This window comes from Drosophila pseudoobscura, chromosome X (assembly GCF_009870125.1).
Source record: "Drosophila pseudoobscura strain MV-25-SWS-2005 chromosome X, UCI_Dpse_MV25, whole genome shotgun sequence".
NCBI lineage: Eukaryota > Metazoa > Arthropoda > Insecta > Diptera > Drosophilidae > Drosophila > Drosophila pseudoobscura.
The window spans coordinates 67,885,531-67,906,753 of NC_046683.1; the positions used below are offsets into that span (position 1 = coordinate 67,885,531).

At 40.4% G+C, this 21,223-nt stretch overlaps 1 protein-coding gene across 1 annotated transcript in view; it reads left to right on the forward strand.

The window, feature by feature from the left end:
- The first annotated feature begins 709 nt into the window (after positions 1-709).
- Mrtf (Myocardin-related transcription factor) overlaps positions 710-21,223 on the forward strand; it is a 50,807-nt gene continuing 30,293 nt past the window's right edge. Inside the window, exon 1 of the mRNA XM_015187000.2 lies at positions 710-1,667. Coding sequence (XP_015042486.2) covers positions 1,601-1,667 — 67 coding nt within the window. The 5' untranslated portion in view covers positions 710-1,600. The remainder of the gene's footprint in view (positions 1,668-21,223) is intronic.

A 21,223-nucleotide genomic window follows, 5' to 3' on the forward strand; every position in this document is an offset into this window, starting at 1 on the left:
TCATTTGCAATTTTCGACAGAGAGAAAGAGACCTTTCTTCTGAAGCTCCTAATCTCCCCTTGCAAAACAATTAGAAACTGAGTGCTTGGACACATGCCTTGACCCAGAAACCTACTTATCCGACGATCCCCCGAACCCCTCCAAACCCGAAACCGAATGACGGATGATCCTGAATGCCCGCCTAAGCGCAGAAGTCTCCTCTGGTGTGTAGGGTGCACGGAACGGCTAGCAGAACTTTTTTTTGTTTTGCAAAGAACTTTTTCGAAATTTAGAGCCGTGCGCCGATCTTCTAGAGCAGACAGAAAGAGAGAGAGAGAGTAGCGCACGGGGTCTATTATCGAAAATACGTTTTCGAAATTGAGAGAGGGATTCGGAAGGAAGAAGCAAGAAAAGAGAGGGAGAGAGAGAGAGAGAGAGAGAGAGAGAGAGAGAGAGAGAGAGAGAGAGAGAGAGAGAGAGAGAGAGAGAGAGAGAGAGAGAGTGAGAAAGCCAAAGATCGTTTTGTGTTGTGTCTTGTTTGTGTAGGAAATGTGAAAGTTCATTGTTTCATTGAGGAAAAATTGATTAAAAAGACTTTTCGGCCACGATGCTTCGGAAAAATTATCTAACATTTCGTTCGAGAGAATTTTCGAAAATGTTCAGTTACGTTTTCGAAAGCGCCGCCGTATCCGTGTGTGTCCGTCCGTCTGTCTGTCCGTCTGCTGCTACTGTTTCTGCTTCTCCTGCTGCGGCTGCTGCGCAAGCATTCGAAATGGGAGCACCGTGGCGTGCGCCTGGCCGTGTCTCTCCTCAGTGGTCTCTGCGGAGGTTTCACGTTTGAACGTCTCCTCTCGAACCAAACGAACACAACAATTTCCACGGAAAAAAAGCGCAATGTGAAAGCCAAAAAAGACTAGAAATAGCCTGGCGTGACGTCCCACACAGACTACAGACAGACAGCATCAGAAGTAGAAGAGCATCAGGCAGGCAGCATCCAACATAACATCAACAACATTCAACATCAGTAGCAGACGAAAGCGTACCGCGAGAGGATCGCCCCAGATCCGTAAAGAAAAGAAAACAAAGGAAAAGAAAAGTGTTAAACCCATTGGATCGATCGATGAATACGCCAACATTCCATATAGCAGCAGAAGCAGCAGCAGACACCAAAACAAACGAAACGGAGGAGGAGGAGGAAAACCTTTAGAAAAAAAATAATACACATTTTTGTTTTGTTTTTATCGAAACTGGGGCTGGGGCAGACTGACCCACAGGTGGTTCCAGTGCATTCCCTCACGGAAAGATATATATCCTCCCAAAAGAAAAACCACCTAAACAACAACACTCGTGAGTGTCCTTCGCGTGTGTGTGTGTGTGTCTCATAGTGAATAAAAATTCAATTGATTCCGAGTTTGAGTTTGAGTGAGATATTAAGTGATGTGCCATCCATCCTGCCAGCAGACGACGACGACAGTCGTGTGACGTCCCCACCACCCACCCACTAACCATCAAAGAAAAAGGAGCAGGAAAGAGCAGGAAACTCTTTCTCTCTCTGTCTATCCGGCCAGTGGTGTGTGGTGTTGCAAGTTGCAAGTTGCAGCGAAAGGCGCCGGGGGGGACGATGCCGGTCATTGCCGATGCCGATGCCAGCGATGAGCCACCAGCAAAATGTTGCAAACATTGTGAGGGTATGCCTAGATCTTACAATCCATCCATTCTTACTATACCTATGCCTTAGTATACGTAAAATATTTATCTCTTCATCTTCTTCTATTCTATAAACAAAAACAACAAATTTTTGGGTAAAAGTGCATCGAGGAAAGTTCACTAACCGTTTCCCAGGGGGTTACGGTGGGGGGTGAGGGGGAATGTACACCGATCCACTGGCTATTAACTTCGGCCTAAAATCCAAACACAACTGATAGATTTATGCGTAACTTTTCCTCCCTCTTACACACTATAGTGCCCTCTCTTTCCTATTAGTATGGTCTGCCCTCTCTTTTTCGCACTTGCTTGACTTGAACTGGAATTAACTTTGGTCTCCGTCGGTCCCTGAGGCTCCGACCAGCATTTGTTTGTTTTAAATTTTTTGATTGTTGCCACTGCCCCTGTTGCTGCTCCCCAGGGCAAGTGCTGGGCACTTAGTTTCTCCTGCTAGAACATGAAAACCCGCTGACGTGTCTACTTAAAATTTTATTTTGGTTTGAAATCCCATGACAACCAACGGCTGTAGGCCAAGCAAAAATTTAGGTTTTATTTTTTCTTTACAAAGATTTCTTGACAGCATAAAAATGTTGTTACGGAAATGTCAAAATACTTTCGCTTTTGGAGGGGCAGATAATTATGAGGAAAAATTAGGCCTAGAGAGCATTTTTGAAAAAAATACTTTCGCTTTTGGAGGGGCAGATAATTATGAGGAAAAATTAGGCCTAAAGAGCATTTTTTAATTGTTTTAAATATATTTTTTGAGTTTGAAAACTATAAAGAAATGTAATAGATGGAGAATTTTATAGCAAATATTGTTTTTCTATAAGGTTACATTTTCAATTATTTTAGACTTAACCACTAGCATAGTATCCGAGAAGTTTAAAATTAAAATGTATCTTATTTGTCGTCTAATTGGGCATAAGTGCTGATCCCTAATGAGGCGAGGCCTGTGGTTGCTTTGGCACACTCTCAATGTCAGCGCACTCTCAAGCAGGGCAAATATATAGCAAAAGAAAACAAAATATATATGTATTGTACTGAGGAAAGGAGACCACCTTTCAAGGAACAGATGACTCAAGAGATCTATCTGATCTCTTCTTTAATTAGCCAACAAAACTTTAGAAATTCTTTGGAAACTTTCGGAAAACACTTTTCCACTTATCGTGTGGAAAGAGCCTTTGACAAATAAACATTTTCTTGCATATAAAAATAAATAAATTACAATCGTAACTAAAAAAAGACAACAACAACAAAAGAACATACAAAAATCTATAAGCCAAATTGTGCCTTAATCTTGGCCATAAACGAGAGCGTGTTTACAACAAATGCAACAATCAACAGTTCTTGTTTACAAATACCCACACATATGTATATCTCTCTCTAGAGGAAAATCCTCAATATGTAAGCAGAATTTTTCAAGCCTTGACACTCTTTCGATATACGAGATATGCGAGATATATATCTCTTCCACTATATGTGTATATAAATATGTACATACATATATCTTTTTCCTTTTGATATATAGTCAATTTTTGTTTGACTCCGATTAGGCCGGGGACTGCAGCTGAATGTAAAAAATTCTCATTTTGATTTTCTCGTTTATGGCTTTTTTATTTACATGCGATAGAGAGAATGAAATGAAATGAAGGGAAATGGAAAGTTCGGCTGGAGGAGGAGGAGGAGGGGGGGGGGGGGAGAGGGCAGCAAAATTAGTTGCCGCACGACAGCAACAACAATGAGAGGAAGAAAAAAAACAGCAATAATAAAATCTAATTTAATGAAAAGGCAAAAGAAGTCAGGAAAAGGGCCAACGTTTTGTCTGGTTTCTGTTTGCATACACTTTCCAAAGAGAAAGAGAGAGAGAGCATTATGATTATCCTAAGATGTTTGCAATGAAGAGAAGATATCTTTTACTACATATATACATACATTGTATATGTATGAATACATTGTATTTTCCAATATCCAATCAAAAGCCGAAGTAATGATGTTTCTATGAGAACTTCGCCTTTCGTTTTTGAAGTTATTTCTGTCAAAACTTTCTACCAAACTCAAACTTTCGAAGTACCAGTTAGATAATTTATATCCACATACGATCGCTATTAGACAGTTTATCCAAAGGAAAAAGAATAAAATGTCTTTATAGATCACTGTCACTGCAATTCTTTAGAGAAACAATCCTTTGTGGGAAAATTATTTGTGTTTCCAAAAAAAAAAATACTATTAAATACCATTACATATTCCAATTAAATTCATACTAGAATCCAAAATCATACATCTTTCCTGGGAACCGTAAGGGTACCCAACGTTTCACTGCTTTTTGGTCTATTTTTTTCGCTGTGTGTGTCGGCCTTTTTTCGCTCTCCATTTATTTTATGTTAATTTTCAATGTAATTTGTAGTGTTGAGTGGGGTACAAGGTGTTGTTCGTGTCGTCTGTATGGGAGGTGTCTCCCCTTAAACACTTTCATATGAGTGTCGCTGGGGCTGTTTTGAGAGGGGCCCACCATCCCAACATCAAGGGCAGCAGAGGGCATACTCCTGTCCGGACAAGAGGGAGATATAGAGAGAACAACAAATTTAAATTTCTGTAGTTTTGGATAAACGGAGAATGTACTGAATGCCCAGCCATTCAGCCAGACAGACGGACGGACGGGCCAAGCTCATGGAGTACAGCAGAGTACATTCGGGAAGCCTAAGAAAAACTACCAAAATATGAGTATGAGTACGAGTACTAACCAGCAAAGCACTCAAGTTCCAATTGGAAAATCCATCAATTTTGGACGCTTTTCGGTTTCGGAAAATTTTAAATTTCACTTACATTTTTCGCCTAGAAACAAAAAGACTCAAGCAATGGGGGGCTGGCAACCAAAAGTGGCAAATAAATTTGCACTTGCATCATCCTCATCATCATCGCCCATTGCCCCTATATATTGAACAAGTGGTGCATGCTACGACTAAGGGATATCCAGGTTTTATAAACGAACATTGAAGGAATTCTACAGTAAAAGTCTCTGTACAATAATTTCGCTGAGAGAAAAGGCGATTTTCGTATTATAAATGAAAATTGTTGCTTACTGTCATGTATTTTCTTGATTTTGTCTATTATAATAATAAACTGGTAGTGATTTTTATTTTGTTTGGTAGATAAGGGTATTTATATTGTATGATTGTCAGAAATTTTAAAATGATATCTTTTGAATTATGGATCAGACACCTTTTTTTGTTTTATTTTATAATTTCAATGAGTTCTGGTAGGTTGGTATATATTTATATTATATAAAATTGTGCCAAATTTGAGTGTAATTTTAAATAATGGTTGGGACTGTGTTAGATTGTGCCAAAACTGAATCTCATATCTTTTCAGGACTGGATTCCACAATGACTTCCTTATTTGGTTCCGCCAGTTTCAAGGGTTCTCCCGATCCTTTTCTTTATATAAGTCGATCACTTTATACAGTGGATAGCTTTTTTTTCATTCATTGAAAAGGGTGAATAATCCATCATATCCTCCGAACGTCCATTGAGGGATTGCTGGGTATACAAAACAAGACCTATCAGATCGAATGAATATCCATGGCAGCCAGAGCGTCGTGTTCAATTGTTTTTGTGTGCTCTTTCCCTGCCCCCTCCCTCTCTCGCCATCCCGCGTAAATGTGTGAAAAACATGCCGCAAAATTGCCGAAAAGCCGCACGCACACATCCCATAGACACATGGGAAATGGAAAATTCAAGGGGGTGGGGGGTGGGGTTGGGTGTTGGTTTGAATCGGGTTTGGGAGGGTAGACTGGTGCTGCTTTTTGGCTGCCTCTGTATTTGCATTTTGCCCATTTTTGTAGTCAAATTTCTGTTGTTCTGATGGCTGCTGATTCAGCGGCAGCTCCTCCTGCCCCACTCTCTCTGTTCTGACGTCTTTTGAATATAGAAATTTTATTACTCCTGGACGGCGTTGTAGCCGCTTGCTTTTTGGTCTTGCGCAATGTTTACACAAATTATACACACACACACATGCGCATACGCCTACACATATGTACATATATGTACGTGCAGTCCAGTCAAAGTCAAAATTCATGTAGAACATACATACATATAGTATCGAAGGAGGAGGGATAGGAATCCAGGGGTAGATCGAAGGAGAGATCGTTCCGTGTCTGTTGCGTGTGTTCTGCATTACTTTTGCATGTTGCAGACATATGTTTTTGTTCGTCAAACAGCATCAGCAGCAACAGGCAGTTTTCCCACCTTGCAGTGTTTTTGTATAAAGATTGTTTAATCTCTCTCTATAGTAGGTACTTGTTGGCCACATTTTGTCCAGCTTTTACCTCGGTTTTTATTTGGAATTTGTGCTGGCCAAAAAAATTCATTGGAAATTTCAGACAAAAGGAAAGCGCACGCATTTGTGCAAATAAACAATGGAGTGGGACCGGAGAGTGGGTGGAACGCGAGGGTGGTGTTGGGGGCACCAGGTGGCGGTGGCTTGTTGTGTGGGTGTGGGTGGGTGTCTGGTCTGGTATGTGGCGGTTGGGAGCTTCTGCTTCTGCTGCCTGCTGATCGATAAATTATATGTTCATACTGGGGGGCAGACCGGCGACTCACTCGCTCTGCTACGACGCCAACCACTGCACACTCGCTACGTTCGTGCGCTATCTCCCGGCTCTTAATGAATTATTGCTACTGGCAACTGCTGCATTCTATTGCCATAGAAATGTGGAAGCAAATTAGATAGAGAGAAAGACAAAGGCCAATAGAGATGCAGAGAGAGCGAGATAACAAGAGTGGGAGTGGGAGTGGGAGTGGGAGAAGGAGAGAAACTAAAGAAACTGCCGGTGTTTCGTAATTTTGTTGTTGTGTTTTTTGTCGTATAAACAATTTGCCAGACTCTCCTTCTGCGCATTTTCCGTATCTTTTTTCCTTTTGTTTTCTTTCGCCTTTCCGCAACTCCTATTATCCGCTCTTCTTCCGCCCCTTTTCTTCCCCTTTTTCCCCAAACATTTTCTTCTCTGTTCCTCCCTTTTTTTAAAACATTTTGTGCTTCTTTTCTTCCCATTTTTCCACAGTTTTCCTCCTCTTCATTATTATTTTACTCTTTGGCTTATTGCAAAATATTTTTCTTGGTAATTTAACTGACGTTTTCTCCCTCTCTCTCTCTGTTTCCACCTCTACCATTCCGTCTTCGTCGTTCTGTCATTTTTTTTAAGGCCATTCTTCATGCTGAACATTGCCTTTTATTAAATAAACAGAATCGGCTTCCGAGGCAGTCACTCCTTCGCGGCCACTACCTCCTTTTTACTACTCCTTTTGCATTCTGCCACCTCCAGAGAGGGGGACTTGGAACTGGGACTGCATTTATATGCCCCGTTTTTCGCTTATTAAAATGGAATCCCATGAATTTTTGTATTGTAAATGCAACAATTTGTATTCATGGCATCGCTCGGGTCCGAGTTCAAGTTCATGGATCGGGGATGTGATGTAGAACGAGCATTATAATGGTTGAAAAGAGAAGGGGGAGGGGGTCGTCGCGGTCGTAGCAGTGGGTTGGGAGTGGGGGTGGTGGAGTAAATGACGTCGACGACCCTGATTTTGAACTCATTTCAATGAAAATATCAGCATTAAAAACGAGGCCAATGGCTGGAAAGTGGAGGAGAAATTAAAAGAAAAAAATAGTACGAGCGTGGGAGCCATTCAGGTGAAATTAGAGGAAGACCGGAATTTCGTTTCAGGATAAAAGAAAAAAAGAGAAATATTTATTACAGACAATTGTTGGTGAAAATTGCCACTGCAATTATTGTACACGACTTTTGTGCAAGAATTTTCATTGAAATTAACAAAATCCAAAGGATCCAAGTGATTCAATTTATTTAAATTTAATTTAAGGTTTTCCTATGGAAATTTTAGGAGAGATTAATTTATAGAGTTCAAAGTTTGCCAATTGTAGTTATTTATTTAAATATTAATAAATACGATTTTGATTTGGAGCTTTGCTGATTACTTCATTTGTTGCCGCATAGAAAGAGAGAGCTCACTCGTACACCTCACCTACTTTGCTTGCAACGTCAGTTTACCACACACCACTGACAGCACCCCCATCCAACCACCCACCCGTCCACCGTACACCCACACGCACTATAGAGTCCGGGGCGTACGCCTCATTAGAACACCTTTCAGTTTGCTGTGTAATTTTCGCAACATTTTTAATGGCGTGCGGGGACATTTTGGCACTCGAGTGACCGTATGCGTGGATACCCCTGTACCCCTGTACCCCTATACCCCCTACCACTGCCTCTGCCCCGTTGCGCGTCGCACGGAAAACTATTTAGAGAAGTGTCAAGAAATGTCTGCATTTTGCATTTTGCATTTGCCGTTGCAATTGCAACATCGTTGCGGCGTTGCGTGGTTGCTGTTGTGCCTCTTCTGCCTGCCACACAGCTGTAGCTGTTGAGCTGCTAGCCACACGCCTGTGCCCCCCTCCCCTCCCCTCCCCACCCCTCCCCTCACAACTCTACCTTTTCTTTTTGTGTTGAGCGGGGGCGGGCGTTGATAAATTACAAAACATTGCGTTTTGGCCATTTTAAATGTGGCATGAAATTTGCATTCCATATGGGTTTTTTAGCCTGCCGCTGCTATTGCTGTCAACGAAATTGGGGCTGAAATGGCCTAATCCGCTATTGGACTGTGGGCGTGGCATGTGGCATGCTTCTATCTCTCTCTCTGTCTCTCTCTCGCTTTCCTCTGGGTGGATCTGCTTGAGAAGAAAACTGTGTCAGATTCCCCGATGGCTTTCGAGTGCATAAAACATTTTGCGCGCTGCGCTCTGTTGGCCTTTCTAAACAAAGGCCCCTCCCGGTACACCCCTGTACCCCCTTCGAGTGGAGAGCAATTGCCAAAAAAAAGTGCAAAAGAGATGGCTATACCTGAGCTAAAGATTTTTGTCATTTGCATTGCGTTTTTGCGTTTTTGGTTTTTGGTTTTTTGTCTTTTGTTTTTTTTTGTTTTGTTCTGCGTTTGTTTGGCGTTTTTGTGATTTATTTTCACTTTGACAAATGCACAAAAATGTGACCATGGCATGTCACTAGAGAAGAGTCTCTGTGGTCCATTGTATTTAAAATGCGTCTCCCGATATATCACAGATACAAAAGATAGAGACACAAATGGCAAAACGGAGAGGCGGAGGAGTATCCCCGATACCCCGATACCCCACTGCAGACAGCCGATGAGACTCTTCCAGAAATGATCCACAAAATATCAAAAAAAAAAGAATGGGAATCTGTGGCTGTGTGGATGCGAGTAACTAATTAGTCAGAGCCAAAATCTGTCGCTGTTCTACGTACAATTTTTGTCAAATCAGCGAGGAATCAGTGGCATCTTCTTACGTTTTTTGGGGGTTGGGTTATTCTGTTAGGTTGTAACCCTACATTTGTATTAAACTTGCTGCTAGCTCATGATTATTAGTGTTGTATTAACTATGAACCTTTTATGAAATATCGTAACTATCCGAATAAGTATCGATACAAGCTATCGTCCGATAGTTCTAGCTCGCAGAACCAGAACTATGCGGAACTAGATAGGGAGGGAACTGAAGATCGGAGCTGGCTCACATAGTCACTTTTGCTTAATTGGTAAGACGAAGAGGGACTTCTAGAAATGGGAAATAAAAATCCAAAAACTACAAGGCCTCTTTTTGTAAAGTATTGGTACGATATTTTTTGGATATCATCAAGTTTTAACCACAAAAGATTAGTTCCTGTGTTCCTATAGTTTTATGAATGGAAACCAACGGAATAATTTCATAAACAGCTGGAAAGATACTTATATATTGTTGGTTTTTTTCTTATCTAATTTAAATTTAATACAAAAAAAAAATGTCTTTTCGAGTAGCACAATCGATTTTTACTATAATCTGTTATTCTTTAATTTATTCGATTTATCCGAAATTTTAATATTTTTTGTCTTTTGAGGATAACTAAATTTCCGCTGAACAAGAAAAAAAACAGCTGTTTTGGCGGAGTTCGCCCTTCTTTTCAATGATGTTCCCTGCTGTTGCATATATGTATTTATAAACATAAAAATTGTCAATGTGGGTCATAGAAAAAACGAGGGGGAACGTTGTGAGTTGCTGCTGCAACCGCAACTCCACATTTATACCCGATACCCGGCGGGGCGAAAATGCTTCCTTCTGGACGATACACACATCACCTTTCACCACAAATCTAATATACCGCTATACTCATTTTGAGTAACGGGTATAAAAAGATATGGCAATAAAACAGTGGTGCGGGGGTGGGGACGGGGAGGACACCAAAAGGCAGAACTGTGTGGCGTCTGGCTATAAAAATAGAGCTGGCTCTTTGCAAAAAGTTTGAAGTTGAAACAGGTGCATGCCACACAAACACATCTTTATTTGAATGCCCCTGTCTGACTCCCTTGAGATTTCGATTTTTGTTGACTTTTTACATCTGTCAGTGAATGAAATTGCATTTTACAGCGGGGCATAGGAAAATCTCTATTTCACACACACTCATGCCAGATGGGCTTGGCTCTCTGGCAACAATGCAATCAACATAAATACAAATCCCTAAACTATTTTAATGTCGACTTGACCCAAAAGCATCACCCAGAATGCCAACCCAGAGAATTCTGTGTGCCTCGTACACGAGACGAGTAATGGAAAAGTTTTTGTGGCACTCACAAGCTCTAGAGCCATAGCCATTTTCAGAGCCAGGTTCAACTTAAAAACGCATCAAGAGGCGTCGGCTTTGGCTGTTGGCCAAAAAGCCCCTGCCAACTAGGCGTAAACGTAATCGGATGTACGGCTCCAGCTACCGTGAAGGAGTTTTTTTTTTTTTTTTTTTTTGCGGAAAGTGTTAACGAACTTTAAGCTGTGCTCTTGGTACTCAGGGGAGTCGAGTTGTAAATAAAATAAGGTGCAGAGAATATCTTTCAAAATTTAAGGCAATGCTGAAAGAAGGTCCAACCATTTTGGTGAAGGATATTTCCCACAGGAGCGCGCACCTTTGTCGTAGCACTTTCCTTATCATTTATGTACTTTTTCAAAACGTATTTGCCACCCAATTGGACTTCTGTTTCTTGAGCAGATTTCCTCGCGAACATTGAACTTTGCGCCCAAAAAAATGGAAAGAGAAGAAGCGAATGGTGAGGTTCGATTCTATGCCATTCCCCTCCTATATCTATATCTATATCGAAAGAACACATGCAGCCAGACACTTCAGTTCATTGACATTTTGGGGTAATATTTTGCCATTAGCTGTGTCCTAATTCGGTGCACAGAATGTGCCACAAAATGGTCTCAGAGACACCCAACCATAATGAAAATGTAAGCCCAGACATACCCCAATATTTTTCCCTAAATTAAAAAAAAAATACTTTTCCATTTCGGTGTTGCCTTTGGTTTCTTATACCGCATACTCAAAATGAGTATAGGGGTATATTAGATTTGTGGGGAAAATGAATATGTGTAACGCCCAGAAGGAAGCGTTTCCGACCCCATAAAATATATGTATTCTTGTGACTCCTGTGATAATACACTGAATCCAGTTCGTTTTAAAAATGGCATCCAGAATCTTAGAGAATGACCATTTCCTCTAGACTACGGATCTGGATCAGATCGGATTATTATTATAGCAAGAGGTGGCTACGCTTACTCATTCACTCTCGCTTTCTCACACACACTCTTCGTAGTACAATGTGTACTCCCTCTGGCGGAGAGAAGTCATACTGACCGAGTATCGGGCATGTATGTATGTATGTAGAGTCGCTTCCGTAGCAGCGAATCGCAACGTTTCCCCCCGTTTTCATATTTTTTTTGGGAATGAATATGAAACAATCAAATGGTAATTAACACTTTTCATCTGAATCACATGCTAATGCCCCATTATCGATAAAGATTTCTTTCTCGGAGGCCCCATGCTCCAGTGATGATGATGATGATTTCTGGCACACCCCAACGAAACCTAATTGATGGGGCAAGGGGCATTCGGCATGGCCAATAACCTTCGCCCCAGAATTCACGGGCTGCCTCTTTAGTTTTTCCTTTACAATTAGTGAAAATTTGTTGATTTGCATAAATTGGTTGGTCCGCTTTCGGCTTCTGTTTTGGGGATATGTTTTTTGTTGTTGGATATCTGACTTTTTTATTGGTTTTCCAGTTGCGCATTTCCCATTCGACTTCCCGTTTTGTTTATGTTTATGCTTTTGGGATTTTTTTGTTCTTGTACTATTGTTAACTTAAATATTTGGTAGGCATTGCAGCCTGTCTGTCGTCCATTAGTAATCGATTAAAATGTTGTTTTTTTTTTGCTAGTAAAAACGGTATTTGGAAAACTTTTGGATATTGATCATTGCTCAAACATGAACAAACCATGCCACTTTCGGCCCCTTGCAGAATGCTCAAACATAAATTCGGATAAATTTGAAAGATATTTTTGATTAAATTTGAATACATATGAACAAAAATTACTGCGGAAAGTGCTTGATAAATCTTTTAAAAATACTGGGGAAACTAATTTAGAACCAAAAAATACCTCTTTTCCTACTAAAACCGAAAAAAAGGGTTCCTGAAAGTTGGAAGCTTTTTAGAATAACTTTTTGGTAAAGAAGTTGATGGGCGGAGTTGCTTTGTTCTAAAAATCGCTGAAAAGGGTGCCTGAAAATAATTTTTATAATAATGCAAAAGTCGAATAAAATTAGCCAAGAAAGTTGATTGGAACATAATATATATGTTATGATATTTAAAGATGAATTTGTATTGGCAATGCTTGAAATATCGCATAAAATTACAGCAAAATATCTTGTCTTACCCTTTTGAGTGAAATGTAAAATTCCAGTTGGTTTCAGGAACCCTTCGAAAGGAGGTTTCCGAATATTCCTCTTCGGCTCTGTAAACACTGGCTAATTGCCCCGAAATGTCTAGGAAATCCAGCGAATGGACGACACATCATAGCCATAAATTTCAATGGGCCATATATATGTATGTATGTATTTATTTTTAACCCAATTTTCCTGTTCATCGCATAGTTTTTATATCAATGTTTCGTTGGTTGTTGTTGGTGGTGCTCTTTTTTATGGTATGCTTGTCAGCCTTTTTAGAATTTATGTTATGTTTTTTCATACATTCTTTTGGTTTGTTGTTTTTCTCAGTTGTTTCATTCTCTCTGGCTTTTCTATCGAATAATTTTTTTGTCTTCCCTTTGGTCTTCATCTACGTCTCCGTGTCTGTCTCAAGCAGTGGCTAAGAATCCCAGGCCGCCAGGGCTTTTTGTTCTATTCTATTCTGTCGATTCTGTCGCCAGCAACAAATTTCTCTGCTGGTGCTGCGTCTCCATACGCATTTGACTTTCAAATGAAGGACAAATATTGTACTGGCGAACGGGCGGACAGCAACAACAAACAAAAAACAAACAAAACATGGGAACGAGAGAGACAGAGAGAGAGAGAGAGCGAGAGAGAAGAGCATAAAACATAATACGATAGTGGGGAGGAGGTGGGTGGCGTGAGTTGAGACATGTACTAGGGAAAAAGTTTTTGCATTTGGATTAAATATTTCTACAGGTCTCCTTCTAGCGGTGCGTGTGATGGTATTCATAACAGAGTCTCTCCCATCCCTATCTCTGTGGGTCTTCTTTTATTTAAATTTTTTTCTTGTTTCGTGGTTTTTGCGTAGAAATGATGTGAGTAATTTCATTTTAAACTGTCTACTGGTGGGCAGTCGTACTTCTCGGCCTCGCTCTCATTTCTATCCGGAAAAGAGATTGCTGTAAAGTGCAAAAGTTTCTCAAAAATTTGCAGGTATGGCCATTAACAGGATGCAGTCCAAAGAATAACATCGCAATAAAGAACATAAACTGCGTTAAAAATCCACCTTTAGTTCGACGGGGGAAGACACGGTATTCAGCAATTGGTCCGTGATGGTCTGAAGGGGCAGTGACTTTGCAATTATCTCATCTCCTGATCTTCATTTGAGCTTGGAGCTTTTCTTCTAGCATGCCATGATACGCTCTCTCGCAATTGCTGTCTCCCAGAAATGGCTTGCGGTCGCTCTCTCAGCAGGAAAAACAATAAATCGAAACACTCGACTGAGAGGACCGACACTCGTTGCTCTCGGGCCTCGCTCTTAGCAAGTGCAAGACATTTGCAGTAAGCTTGAGCAACAATGCGATGCGAATAACCAACGGGCCTTTGCTTTGCTGCGTACTTGCTATCCTTCATTGTACTGCTCTCTCCGAAAAAAAAAAACAATAACAACGAGTGTCGCTCTCATCAGGGCTCGTAACGACTATAAATACCATCTATTTGGCCACTACTATACACATATGTTTATTATATATTATATTTATTATATTATATATTATATACATATATTATATGCATGGAATTTGGAATTTCTTTTTTCTATAGTGTGAATTCAAAAATTGAATGGCCTCCACAAAATACCAAAAATTTATCTCCTTTAAAATATATTTATTTACTTTTTTAAAACAGAAATATCTCATTAATCCCTACTAATTATTTATGTGGCTAGAGTATGCAATCCTCGTAACTGGGAAACATATTTTCTTTCGCTTAATGTTTATGTTTTTAGTTTAAAGACTATATTTTTTTCTATCTTGTTGTGTTGTTTGAATTTATGCTGCACACATTTTTAAAGAAAGGAAGAATGAGGGAGAGAGAGACGCGAGGCATCTGCAACGTCCGGCGGCAACATAAAAATAGATTTGGCCCAACGCGCTCTGCCACTTAAGCCACCGAAGCCGGGGCCAGGCCAGGCGGCGACAAAGCAACAGCAGCAGCAGCGGCAGCAGCAGAAGCAACATTTTATCGACACGAGCCAACTGTCAGTCGCTGTGGCAGTGGCAGCAGTCGAAATCCGTGTGGCACCATCACCGTTCCTCCTAAGCATTGTTGCAGCCCCATGTTGAGCTACACAGAGGGATGCAGAATGCAATATGCTTTCGCTTTTTTAGACCAAATAAAGCGCAAATAGCACGGACATGGACACACGGACACACACTAAAAAAAAAGATACAGATACAGACCAATGCAAATAACTTGGCACGCATCTTGTCGACGCCGTCTTCGTTGCCGTTGCAGTCGTTTTCGCTGTCGTTGTCGTTGCATGAAACGCCGATTCTAATGCATTTCCCCTGCCATGGGCCTGCCCGAATAATTTCGAAACTTAACTTGTCCGCTTATACAGAGTGGGGAGGAGAGAGAGAGAGAGAGAGAGTGAGAGAGAGAGAGAGCGAGCGAGCGGGGAAGAGTAGTACTGTGGTTCCATATCCCTTGTAGTTTTGGTTTTTGTTCGTGTTTATTTAGGACTTGTGTGTGTGTGTGTGCGCAGTTGGATAATTTTCGACTTTATTTTTTTTGCTTTTTGTCTGCATTAAAAAATGCAGAAAAACTCAAACGTCAGACGAGAATTTTATTTGCTGTTTTTATTATTCACCCTGTGACTTATTTTCCTTCTCTGGTTTTCCCAATCCTTCCCATTTTCATTTACATTCTTCCCTCTTTTTTGTGTGGTTGAAAAATTATTTTGTTGTTGTTTTTGTGTGTTTGGCTTTCGACTGTAATTAATTTACAGGGCAGGCCGCAAAGTCCTTTTTTCTGTTTTTGACATTACCTATTTGTGGATGACCGCAGACCTAAAACGCATTTGATCGGATCAGAACAGAACAGAACAGATTCGGATCGGATCGGATGGGAGTGGAGTGGAGTGGATCAGAGATGTCTCGAAAATAGGTTCTGGATTTTTCTCATTCCTCTTTGGATATCTCTCTGTCTCTCTCTATGAGTCAGTCCAGCGAATGCATTTTATGGCTTGAAAACACACTCACGCACATATGTACAAACAGACAAATATTTGCCACGCTTCAACAATCAGCGTTTCAATGAAACCGCTGTTAAGCGGGCGCCTTCAACAGGCGAACAACTACACACCCTCTCTACCAATGCCATGCTCCCCGTCCCATGCACAGACGACTACTCTTACATAACCGCACACACAGATGCAGGGAACGTATCTGTATCACATGGAGAGCTCATAAAAATAAAATGGCGTTACACAAAACTAAACGTTGTAGCCCCTCTTCCCCAAAGTCACAAAAGTGATGGCAATTGAAAGCGAAAAAAACCCGCCAAATGAAGTGGAAGAATATTTGGCTGAGGATTGGAATGTGATTTTATATGCTGGGATGCTAGGGACAACTAAATCGATTCGTTTCGTTAGATGAAAATACAGCTACATAGTACGTAGTACTTACATAGCTAAATATTCGTGTAGTATATCATAGTGTAAAAGGGTACTCGGTAAGGGGTGCTTAATCTAAATATACAATTGTAATCGTATCATCGGAATACTATACATACTGCTTAAATTCAGGGCATAACTTAATTTAAATTCCATTTTCATAGTTTCTACTAATATTATACTAAACCTTACTTTTAATTCTTTTAACAATAATCTTACTACATATATATACTACATATACTTATATTCGAATGAGAGAAAATGGGAATAACATGCGCTTTTGTTTTTTTTTTTAGCTTGAATTTCACTAAATTCTCATCTCTCTCTTGCTCTATCTCTGCTGCCGCTGCTGCTGCTAGTGCTGGTGGTGGTGGTATTGGTATTGGTGTTGCCATCAAACTTTGCCCGGAATTGTCGTTGTCATCGTCAGCGCAGTCGAGAACACACCTGAGAAATCAATCAATCGATTTGTTCAACTGTAACTGTGACAAGAGAGCAGCCAGCCTGAGGAAGGGAGAAAGGGAGAAAGGAAGGAAGGGAGACTGGGGACTGACTGACTTTAACAATCAGTCGGGCAACATGTTGTCAACATATTTGTTAACGTTTGATAAAAAAGAACGCGTTCAGAATGCTGACTGCGCTAAATGCCCGCTGGCATTTTATGCTGAAAAACAAAAGACAAAGCAAGGAAGCGTTGGCGAGGATAAGCTTCTTTAGAGGAGAGAGAGAAAACGAGAGAGAGAGAGAGAAATAGAGAAAGAGAGAGGGCGGGGATTGTCAATTGTCAGGCCGGTGGCGGCGGCACCGGTACATGTTAATAACTTCAACCAAAAACAAACCAAAAAAATAAAGTCAAAAGAACCAGCAGAGGAGATCAGAGCGCCTGAAGGCCATAAAGTGCTTAAATTTATTTCAAATTTGTTTGATAGGGTACCAAATTTAAAGATAACGTGTTTAAAAAGGGAAGAAACATCCCAAAGCCAAAGCAAAAATTTCCTGGTTTGCCGTGGTTCATGTGACAAAACGAGGGGGAGCGTTGTGAGTTGCTGCGGCGACCGCAACTCTATATTTATACCCGATACATAGTCAGTATGGCTACTTTTAGCGACAATTTTGAAACACACATTTAACCGTGAGCTCTAGCCTTAATAGGCTCTGAGATCTGTGGATGCCATACATTTTCGTCCTTTGCGGGGACGGAAAGGGGTGCGGCCAATTTTTGAAGTACACTTGCGGAGGTTCGATATCACAGGAGTGTGGTTGCTCTAGCTCTTATAGTCTCTGAGCACTAGGCGCTCATAGGGACGGACGGACAGACATACATGGCTCAATCGACTCGGCTATTGATGCTGATCAAGAATATATATACTCTATGGGGTCAGAAACGCTTCCTTCTGGACGTTACACACATCCATCTACACCACAAATCTAATATACCCCTATACTCATTTTAAGTATCGGGTATAAAAAGAGTCAGTCTGTTGTCAAAATACCTTTGACGGGGTTTTTTTCTGTGTCGATGCTTCAAAGCGAAATGCAGTCCATCTTTTGATTTACGCCGTCCGGTGTGGAAAATTTTCCAATCTCACACACAGAGGGAGTGAGATGGAATGGGAGTGGGAGGTGAACAACTTTTGCCACACATTCCATGTAAATATTTGGAGGCAGAGAAGCAGCTGACAACTGTTGCCGCTTGCCCTTGTGCAATGTGAATGACTGGACGACAATCGGATGGATGGATGGAGTGGAGTGAAGGTAGGCCCGCAGAGCGGTGAGGGACCAGAAAGTGACAGCTGGACAACAAATCAGCTTACGAGAGGGAATGCCTCAATAAACTTTTGTAACCAACTTTTTCACCGGGAACGGACGACGAAAAAGTCAACTTAAATGCGTTCAAGCATCCATCTATTTTTGGAAAAAGATTTTCTATGGCGTCCCCATTTTCCTTTTTCTTTTGGCTTTTCCTCGCTTTTCTTTTCATTTCTTTCACTCTATATTTAAGAGTATGTTCGATATGCCTCTCTGGCAAAGTTTTTACCTCTGAGGTGGCACATACTATACTATAATACACATACTATAGAATATCCTATATATACTCGGTCTTTATAGAACATTTTTAGTGGGTGGTGGAGAGCAACGGGAAATTTTTGAATTGATTTTTAGGAATGGAAGTCAAAGAAATCTTTTAAAATTCCTTGATATTATTGTGTTTAAGTTTGTTGTCGTCATATCTTTGGAAATGATGGATATTCCCTTTAAAAATGCAAAATAAATGTTTGTCGCGACTCATAGCTTATTCAATGCACATCGCACATAAATTAAATGCTAATAAATTGCAAATGAAATAGACAATATTGTATGGGTGAGACTTTGCAGTACAGCGCAGAGTTTTGCCGCAAAATACAAGCAAAAAAATGATTAATGCCCATGGGGCATGGGGCAGGCAGAACAAAGGCGAAGGTAACAAACCATCCAGCCAGAGGGAGAGAGAGAAAGAGAGAGAGGGGACAACCCATCAATTGACTAATGTCGCGCACGGCACATCCATCATAATTATGCGCAATATTGGAGACATATTCGGGGGCGCTGCTTGACAACTTTATGACTCGGTCCGAAATGGAAATTCTAGATATGTTTATTTCGTTGCAGATTTACAGGTTCTTAATTAAAATCATTCCATATGAAAATTTATCAAATGACGGACTGTCTAATCTGTCTGTCTCTCTGGTCTGTCTTTTGTCGGTTGTCTTTTCATTCACATATGTTTCATGCTCTTATTTTGTGCCTCATGTGTCGCGTAGAGGCTACTCTGGTCTACGACTCCTGTCTCCTGTGATCTCATTTCTTTCCTTCGCCTCTGCCTCTGTCTCTCTGGCGACATTTTCATTTAATTTTTCGTCGCTTTACTTTTCTTTATTTATGAAATCTTTAGACATTTTTCGCATTCGCTTTGCCTTAATTGAGATATTTATTCCATGCTGTGTTTATAATTTTTGCATTTGGATGGCTCTTTAAATGGATCTCTGTTTTGCAGCTTGATAGGAAATTAGCTGATTTAATGGCGAGCGTCTGAAAAATGTGTAAACAAAGAAAATACAAGCTGGCCAAAAAAATACTGGATTTCTGAAGGAAAGAAGTACTTTGTTTATGGGGCGGATACTACTTCGGCGTTGCTTCGTCTGCGAATCCTCTGGCCTTCAATCTACTACGAAAGACTCGAGGAAAATCGCTTCATATCTCAACATATGTATGTATCACACACAGCGACAAAAAAAGCCGCTACCCTGATATTTCATGAATTTTGGACTTCTCCAGAATGGGGTTGCGATGGTATGGAAACTTCTACCTGAATGGATCACCAATATCCCAAAACCTCCAAAAACTGTCCTCCAGTCGTTGCAGTACGTAGTCCATCCCTCGTCGGAGAGATAATACCGAATAGTCTTATACTAGTTATTGTTGAAAATAGTTCTTTGCTCTTAGGGAAAGAAGCTATTGAAATGGAAATAAAAATGATACAGCAGTTATTATGCTGTAAAGGATGCACAATAGATGTAAGATGACAATGTTCGTACATTGATCAAATGTGGCACATGTGGCATATTTTCTCTAAAGTTAGATCATTTTCAGTACCATTTTCTGTCGCACGCACTCTTTTTCGTTCAATGCTATCGCCGTCTGCCGGGGGAGGGTCATACTGACTAAGTATCGGGTATAAATGTAGAGTTGCGGTCGCCGCAGAAACTCACAGCGTTCCCCTCGTTTTTTTTGTAGTTCTAGTTTATTTTTATTATTAAAAAAAGCAAACCCACACAATTTTTTAATCGCTGTTTGCACAAATGTTCTTCCCTCAACGACTCAGTCGGCGTTAAGTATTTAGTTTTTGATGTTTTTGTATTTCTTTTCGGTTTGTTTTTTTCGTGTAGTATGGCTGAGTTTTTCTCCCACTAATAGTATTTTTAGCTTCGGTTGCGTTGCCGGCCGGTACTTTTGCAGAATTATCAAAATGTTTTGTTGGTTTCTTGGTTTTTTTATACCCGATACTCAAAATGAGTATAGGGGTATATTAGATTTGTGGTGAACATGGATGTGTGTAACGTCCAGAAGGAAGCGTTTCCGGCCCATAAAGTATATATATTCTTGATCAGCATCAATAGCCGAGTCGATTGTCTGTCTGTCCGTCCCTATCAGCGCCTAGTGTTCAAAGACTACAAAAGCTAGAGCATCGGCCGGCCCCTTCTACCCCCACAAAGGACGAAAATCTGTGGCATCCACAATTTTAAAGATATGAGAAAACCAAAAACGCAAAATCGAAGAGAATGACAATATCTTCTAGAATCAGAATCTGCAGAAACTGAACCAGAGCGTATCATTGTTATAGCCAGAGTGAAGAAAACAATTTCATTTTTTCTCGCTCTGTCTCGCTCTAACACACACGTTTCCCGATCGGCTTTGCCAAAAAAAGTGAGCGCCTAGATCTCAGAGACTATAAGAGACTACCAGACTGCCGAATCTGGATCAGATCGGATCATTTTTATAGCCAAAGGAAAAAATCAATTTGCAGTGGCTACGCAGCGCCCGACCCTGGGTATGTGTTGTTTTCTCCGTCAAGGATATCCATAGAAGACACCAGCCGACAAATGAGACATTTTGGAATGATTTCAGTTGATTTACTTCTTTGACCTCTACTTGAGGATTATCCTTCCCAAAGATTATTCATTCAAAATCCTAAGTCCAAGGCAAATAAATAACACAAGAATAATAGATATGTAGATACACAGATACTTTCTACAGATGCCAAAAATATAATATTCATAACAATAAAAAAAAAGGTCTAACTATGTATCTCAATGATCCAAATTATTTTGCCAGTGATGGAGGCACAAAATATCCAAAAAGCAAAGCTTATTGGCCCGCGCCCGATGCCAAGAAAAATACACAACAAACAAATTGCCGCAACCAATGTTTTCTAAATATTAGTATTTAGCGCAAGTTAAATAATCATACAGATTATTGCACGAAACCTAAAAAAAAGAAAGAAACAAAAATAAAAAGGAAATAAAGAAAAAACAAATCCAAAAAAAATAAAAAATAAAAAAAAATTAAACAATTAAAAAAACGAGGGGAAACGTGAGTTGCTGCGGCGACCGAAACTCTACATTTATAGCCGATACTTAGTCAGTATGGCTCTCCTCCGGCAGACGCCGCTACTATTAAACGACACGACGGACGGACAGACAGACAAACAGACAGGGCTCAATCGACTCGGCTATTG